The sequence below is a fragment of the Carassius carassius genome, chromosome 21, assembly GCF_963082965.1.
Source record: "Carassius carassius chromosome 21, fCarCar2.1, whole genome shotgun sequence".
In the NCBI taxonomy this organism is placed as follows: domain Eukaryota; kingdom Metazoa; phylum Chordata; class Actinopteri; order Cypriniformes; family Cyprinidae; genus Carassius; species Carassius carassius.
In genome coordinates this window covers 32,021,158-32,028,657 of record NC_081775.1, presented here as the reverse complement: position 1 = coordinate 32,028,657, position 7,500 = coordinate 32,021,158, and the positions used below count along the sequence as shown (strand labels likewise).

Genomic DNA, 7,500 nt, shown 5'->3' with positions numbered 1-7,500 from the left:
AAAATGGACTGTCAAATTCAGTTATGTGTGTTCAAGAGTGTTATCTACTATGTAATACAATCTATATACTTACATGGTGCATTCTCATTTTCTTAAGAGATGAAGAACTGACTTTGATGGATATCTTGTTACCAATTGGGAATGCGATTTCAAGTGACTTGATCAGATTTAACATCACAAGGAAGAGTGTGTGGGAAGGAACTGAAAGGGCCATGAGACGTCCAAATTTCCTACCTTCAAAGACCGTTGTCATTAAATTTACAGATGATGTTGGCATTCCCGAAGGTGCAATTGACCAAGGGGGTCCAAAAAGAGAATTCTTTAGACTTGTTCTTGAGCACATTTGCAACTACAGCGGAATGTTCCAGGGTGTAAAGGATGAGAAAATGTTATCATGCAACCTGGCTGGTAATGAGATGGAAAATGTCACTGAATTATTTCAGTTAGTAATTGTATTTTTTGCTAATATTTTTTCAAGTATCTCTTAATTTTTTTACAGCTCTTAATAATGGCAGCTATATGAGGGCAGGACAGTTGGCTGCTATGTCAATTGTCCATGAAGGCCCCCCCCCACACTTCATGTCACGACTGTGTGTTGATGCACTGATTCATGGTCCCGAAGCTGTACATGTGTCAGTGAATGATGTTGCAGATGATGAAGTAAGATCGCAGATTACAGAAGTAAGTGCAACCCTACGATTCCAATTGCTTCGTATAATCAATTTACTTTTTTTATGTTTTCTAAATTAAAAGGCTTCTTGGGTTTGTTGTGCTAGGCGATCAGGTTCTTCGGATTTAAACTGACATCCAGTATTGTAGACGGAGAATCTTGAGAAAGCAAAACCTTTTGGTTTCTCCATTAGAGATTTGCTGTGCCCTCTCTCTCCATGTTTTTTTCTGTGATTTTGTGGTAGTGTCACAGACAAATTTTGAAGCTCTGTATCAAAACTCTTAGATTGCAGTCAAATGATGATTTGATTAATAATTGTCTAACAGTCTTGAGCTGTCACAGATGCTGCAATTTATTTTCAAGCAACATTTGGCATTTTTGCCCATTTGTTGTGATTATGGGCATAATGTTTCTGTCGAAAACAGAAAAAGAAAACAGTGTTCAGCTGGTTACTGAAAAGACTGTTTTAATATATATATATATATATATATATATATATATGTGTGTGTGTGTGTGTGTGTGTGTGCTGAGATGCACTGACGGTAGGATTTCTAAATCAAAAACTCTCATCATCAATGAAAAGCATTGTTTTAACCCTTTCCAATAAATATCTGTGAAAGGTAATCTTTAAAATACAGTGTCCTGAAAAAAGGCTGTTTTTTAAATAGTTTATTTGAAAAGATCAATGACAATTTGATTCCTCAAATCATGACCCCGTTACTGTAATATGACGTTTCTTCTAATGCCAATGGGAAAATTACAAATTATAATTTTTTGTGTGTCTAAAATATTTCAATTACCCAAAACTTATTTGGTGCAACTTGTGTTATTAAAAACATAAATCATTTGGAAATATTTATTTATAAAATATCTGTTTTGGAGCTAACAAGCTTTACATAAACCCTGTTTGTCCTATATCAGATTATGAATGCTGATTCCGAAGCCCAATTGCAAGACAGTGTGGCTAAGGCCCAAGGTGTAATCTCTATGGCTGGATGCTGCAGGGCTATAAACTTGAGAAATTGCAAGCAGGTAGCAGAGGAGCTAGCAAAGTGGTATGTTTTGCAGCGAACTAGGGCAGCTTACGACAGGTAAGAAGTATGATGTTTGAATAACTTTTCCAGGCCAGAACAGTTCACAAGGTGTAGAAATGGAAGAAAATGACAGTGATGGCTTTTTTTTAATTACATGATAGATGTTATGTCTATTGTGTAACACAAGGACGAAATTGTATAAGTAGATTGTATAAGTAGATTGGATAACTTGATTGTATAAGTAGTAATAGTAAGCTTTATTGATCTTATTGTTTATAAGTTCTTATTGTTTTTCTGCCCTAACCATTTTTTTTGTTCAGTTTGGAGTTTGTTGAAGTGTCTATTAGTTATCACAAAGTAACAGAAAATTATCTGTTTAAGAAATTGCCTTGCAGCCTGTGTACTTGATTTGCAGAGACAATATTACACCCATTCGTTATATTATTATTATTATATACTTTTTAAACTTTGTTTAATTTAGCTATTTTTTAGAAAAAAATAATCTAAAAACAAGTGTTTATACTTAGCTTTGCAGAAGGCCTTAAAGCACTTGGAGTGCTAAGTGCACTGAGAGAACATCCCAAACAAATGACAGCACTGTTCATTAAGAAAGACCAACCCCTGACTGCTGAATTTATGGAGGAACTGTTCAAAATTACACTCTCTGAACCAGGCAGCAATCGGTACAATGTGGAATGCAGAACAGTAGGCTACTGGAGAGATTTCTTGCAAGACTGCCAGTGTAAGTATTGTATATATTATATTTAGTTTATTTTCACAGATCTACATTAAACAATGTACCATATATACTATTGCAACATTGTGAATTACCTCAACAGTGTCAATGGCATGCGTGTCACTAGAGGATATTCTAGTGTTCACTACTGGAACAAATTATGTTCCAGCACTTGGATTCAACCCTGAACCATCCATTTACTTCCTTGAGGACAACTAAGATTGTACCCTTCCGCTGGCAAGCACCTGTGAGAATATAATACGGCTCCCTACGTTCCCTAAAACCTACGAGTCATTCTGTGAGAAAATGGGTTTTGGTATCAGGAATTCCCCTGGTTTTGGTTTTGCATGAACCACACATATTCTGTTGTCTTCAAATAGCTGATTTTTGTTATTGTGTTTTACACACATTTTGAGACATATAGGTATTTTTCCCCCTTACTGCATGCTTACAAATAAGCACAATCTCACAGATGTGGTTGGACTTCAATGTCACACTAATTTTCAGTTTTTTTTATTTTTTTAAACACGTTGAGCTTGAAGTAAAAGTTTTATTTGTCGCTTACCAACTACAGTCTGTACTACCCATGTTTTCCAGTGTTTTCATTGATCATGTTATTGGTCATGTTAATATCACAGATTTTAAGCTTTGAACAAAATCTGTTGAAAATGTTTGGATTGTCAATAGAAACATTGTTTTTCATTAAAACAAATGTTCAGCAGCATTTGAATCCTGTTGTTTTGGGTACGTTAGCCGATAGACTTTTTTTTAATCGTTACTCATAATTCACAACTGATTACACAGCTGAAAACACCTAATCACTAGACCTGAAGCATCCTCTTTGGTAACACTTTATAATAACGTTCAGTTGTAAGTCATTTATAAGTGATTATTAGCTACATAGCTTGGTTGAATTCTAATGTAGAATGCGGTGTGTTATTTCATGATATTCGCTATAACAACCGCTATACATTATCCCTTACTTAGTTAATGATGAACGAATCATTTACAAAACATTCATAAATTATTAACAAGTGATATACTAACATTTTATGTATGTTTTGTAAATTCTGTTACAAGTCATTTACAAGTGAATAGTAAGATTAACAATGTATGAAACATTGACTATGCGTTTATAAATGATTAATAAGTGTTATGTTATTTTTTTGTTTGTAACGTTATGTAGCAATTAGAGGGTGCAGAAAGTGTTATAAATGCCTTGTATACGTACAGATAATTTGTAGCAGGTAAAAAACAGTGTTCAACACAATGATGTGTAAACGCATGAATAAATCATTTACAACACTTTCTGCATCCCCTAATCTAAAGTGTACACTATTCATCACTTGTAAATGTGTTACACATCATTCGTAGATTACCACTTCAAGAATCAATAAGGAATAAGATCAACAAATGATGTGTAACACATTTACAAGTGATGAATAGTTTACAAATCATCTACAGGTGTTGAACACTGTTGTGTAGTGTGCACTGCAGTGTAAGAGCTGACTGGTGAGGGTATAGACAGTTATCTTCTGTAGTGTAGAGTGTAGTGTAGTGTGTAGTGTAGTGTAGTGTAGTGTGTAGTGTAGTGTGTAGTGTAGTGTGCACTGCAGTGTAAGAGCTGACTGGTGAGGGTATAGACAGTTATCTTCTGTAGTGTAGAGTGTAGTGTAGAGTGTAGAGTGTAGTGTGTAGTGTAGTGTAGTGTAGGGTGTAGTGTAGTCTAACCAATATATAGTTGAGGAAACCAATGTATCTAAACCAATATATAGTTGAGGAAACCAATATATAGTTGAGGAAACCAATGTATCTAATCCAATATATAGTTGAGGAAACCAATATATAGTTGAGAAAACCAATATATAGTTGAGAAAACCAATATATAGTTGAGGAAACCGATGTATCTAAACCAATACATAGTTGAGAAAACCGATATATAGTTGAGGAAACCAATATATAGTTGAGGAAACCGATGTATCTAAACCAATACATAGTTGAGAAAACCGATATATAGTTGAGGAAACCAATATATAGTTGAGGAAACCAATATATAGTTGAGGAAACCGATATATAGTTGAGGAAACCGATGTATCTAAACCAATACATAGTTGAGGAAACCAATATATAGTTGAGAAAACCAATTTATAGTTGAGGAAACCAATATATAGTTGAGGAAACCAATATATCTAAACCAATATATAGTTGAGGAAACCAATATATAGTTGAGGAAACCAATGTATCTAAACCAATATACAGTTGAGGAAACCAATATATAGTTGAGAAAACCAATATATAGTTGAGGAAACCAATGTATCTAAACCAATATACAGTTGAGGAAACCAATATATAGTTGAGGAAACCAATATATCTAAACCAATATACAGTTGAGGAAACCAATATATAGTTGAGGAAACCAATGTATCTAAACCAATATACAGTTGAGGAAACCAATATATAGTTGAGAAAACCAATATATAGTTGAGGAAACCGATGTATCTAAACCAATACATAGTTGAGGAAACCAATATATAGTTGAGAAAACCGATATATAGTTGAGGAAACCAATATATAGTTGAGGAAACCAATATATAGTTGAGGAAACCGATGTATCTAAACCAATACATAGTTGAGGAAACCAATATATAGTTGAGAAAACCAATATATAGTTGAGGAAACCAATATATAGTTGAGGAAACCAATGTATCAAAACCAATATATAATTGAGAAAACCAATATATAGTTGAGGAAACCAATGTATCTAAACCAATATATAATTGAGGAAACCAATGTATCTAAACCAGTATATAGTTGAGGAAACCGATGTATCTAAACCAATATATAGTTGGGGAAACCAATGCATATTTGAGGAGCCCAATGTTTACTCGAACAAACCAGTGTATAAAGGAGCAAACCCATATACACTTGATCAGACCGATGTATCTAAACCAGTATATGTCTGGCTATACCAATGTTTTATAAACCAATGTGTTTGTCATTGAACCATACATTCAACCAGTAAACCAATCCATATTCACACAATACACATGAATTATTTCCTGAACGGCTTGCCATAGCTCTCACTTAATTTTTTTTAAGCAATTAAAAGGAAAATCTAGATTTTAATTTAAATGAAATAAAGTTATTTATATATTTTTTTTTTAGTAAAAGTAAGAAAAAAAAAAAGTAAAAAATCATTCAGAGGCGTGAATATGAACGTGTACGCTCTCTTTATCGCTCTCTCTCGCTGTGTGTGTGTGTGTGTGTGTGTGTCGCCCTCTGCTGGTCTGTGAGTGTATCTGCGCGTGCGCGTGAGTGTCGGGGCCGCGCGCGCTGAGGAGGCAGAAGGAGGCGCGCGCTCGCGACACATTCTTCAGATGATCCGCTAATAATCATCAGAAACACCGACAGACAATCAGCGGAGCGAGAACGAGGTACAACACACACACACGGGACACGAGACACCGGCGGGAGACCGGAGAAACACGGAGAGAGAGAGAGAGAGAGAGAGAGAGAGAGAGAGAACATCTTAGGGATGCTAAAGCTAAAGCTAGAAACAATAGACACAGACAGAGATAAACACACACACTCAGAGACACTGTACACACACTGACAGATGGATGCACCTTCATCATCATCATCTCATGAATATCCATCAGTCTGTTTTTCGCGCTCAGTTCTCGATTCATTGTGTTTGATGTGAATCATGAGCATCAGTGACTCGTTTCTTCATGATTCTTCTCTTATTGACAGATTCATCATTTATTCTGCACACAAACATGTTTCATGGTTTTTCATCAGAGTGTAAATAACTCTGAAACGACTTTATTGTCCCCTCGTGTCAACATCTGTTGGTTAATGTTGACCAGTGGTTAATTAGATATTCCGTTATACAGTTAGATTAAACTCACCATTCAGCTTTGGTAGCCACGCCCACACTCCACCATCCAATCCCGTGCTGACGGATGAGATCAAGCCCCGCCCACTTCTTTGTGTCTCTGATTCACTCCGAGTGACGTCACACGAGGTTAGTACAGTAGATGATGTTTGAGCCTGTAATGATGGAGTGTGTGTGTGTGTGTGTGTGTGTGTGTGTCTCAGAATGCTGACTAGAGATGGACGTTCCTGAATACCTGGATCTGGATGAGATTGACTTCACTGATGATTTACCTGTGAGTTTATGACTTTATTAATCTGTCTCCAGATCACTGCTTCATCAGGCTCTTCATCAGATAAAACTCCTTTAGGCTCAAATGTTTACTCAAAGCTCCTTTAAGATTGTTATATTTTAATAAATGATGTTTTAAAATATTAATAACTTAACCTAATTTTAAGTAAGCATTTTTTAAAGGAATGATTAAATCACTTTTTATTTTGTTTGCTGTTATTTTAAAATCCTTTATTTAAATTTTTCATTTTAAGGGTTAGGGTTTGATTTCATTTTTATTTAATTAATTTTTTGAAGTATTTGTATCTTTTTTTTTAGCTTAAATGCAACATTTTTATGCTTTAACGAACCATTCTCTGATATCAGTTAATGGTCAGATGACATGCAATTAAACAAATAAAATATTTCATATTTTTAATAAATGTTGTGATTTATTTCCACCTTAATTAATAGATTTTTTTTTTTGTTTTATTAGTGAAAATCTGATATGTTTTAGCCATACATTTCCTCACCATGAAAATAGCCACACAAACAGTTTAATGTTTATTAAAATGCTTTATTTTTACTTTAAAATATTGGTTTCAATTTAATAAAAAAAAATAGAATTTTATCAATGTAAATGTTTTATTTAGTTAGTTTTTATTTTTAAATAATTTATCAACTACAAATGAAGATTCTTATTTTGTTTTTATGGTTTTTTTTATTATTTTTATTTAAAACGTATTTATTAAAGTGTGACTTGATTCCATTCGGATAGAGTCTTGTGTGTTGTTTAGTCTCGCAGTTAATTCAGGGTTTGTTGAGCTCCAGGAACAGCATCACTTCCCATCAGTCTTTCAGCATGATAACACACACACACACACACATGCTGTTTCCCGGGGGCTCATGGGTA

The 7,500-nt window shown here is 34.4% G+C and overlaps 1 protein-coding gene and 1 long non-coding RNA gene across 2 annotated transcripts in view; both read left to right on the top strand.

The window, feature by feature from the left end:
* Positions 1-381: 381 nt before the first annotated feature.
* Positions 382-2,417, top strand: LOC132097275 (uncharacterized). Its single transcript, XR_009422716.1, has 4 exons — positions 382-408; positions 500-681; positions 1,592-1,761; positions 2,232-2,417. It is a non-coding gene; the product is annotated as an uncharacterized LOC132097275 (long non-coding RNA).
* Positions 2,418-5,722: 3,305 nt separating this feature from the next.
* Positions 5,723-7,500, top strand: part of LOC132098172 (synphilin-1-like) — a 13,297-nt gene continuing 11,519 nt past the window's right edge. The window contains exons 1-2 of the mRNA XM_059504344.1: positions 5,723-5,874; positions 6,542-6,612. Of these exons, the coding sequence (XP_059360327.1) occupies positions 6,556-6,612 (57 nt within the window). The 5' untranslated portion in view covers positions 5,723-5,874; positions 6,542-6,555. The remainder of the gene's footprint in view (positions 5,875-6,541; positions 6,613-7,500) is intronic.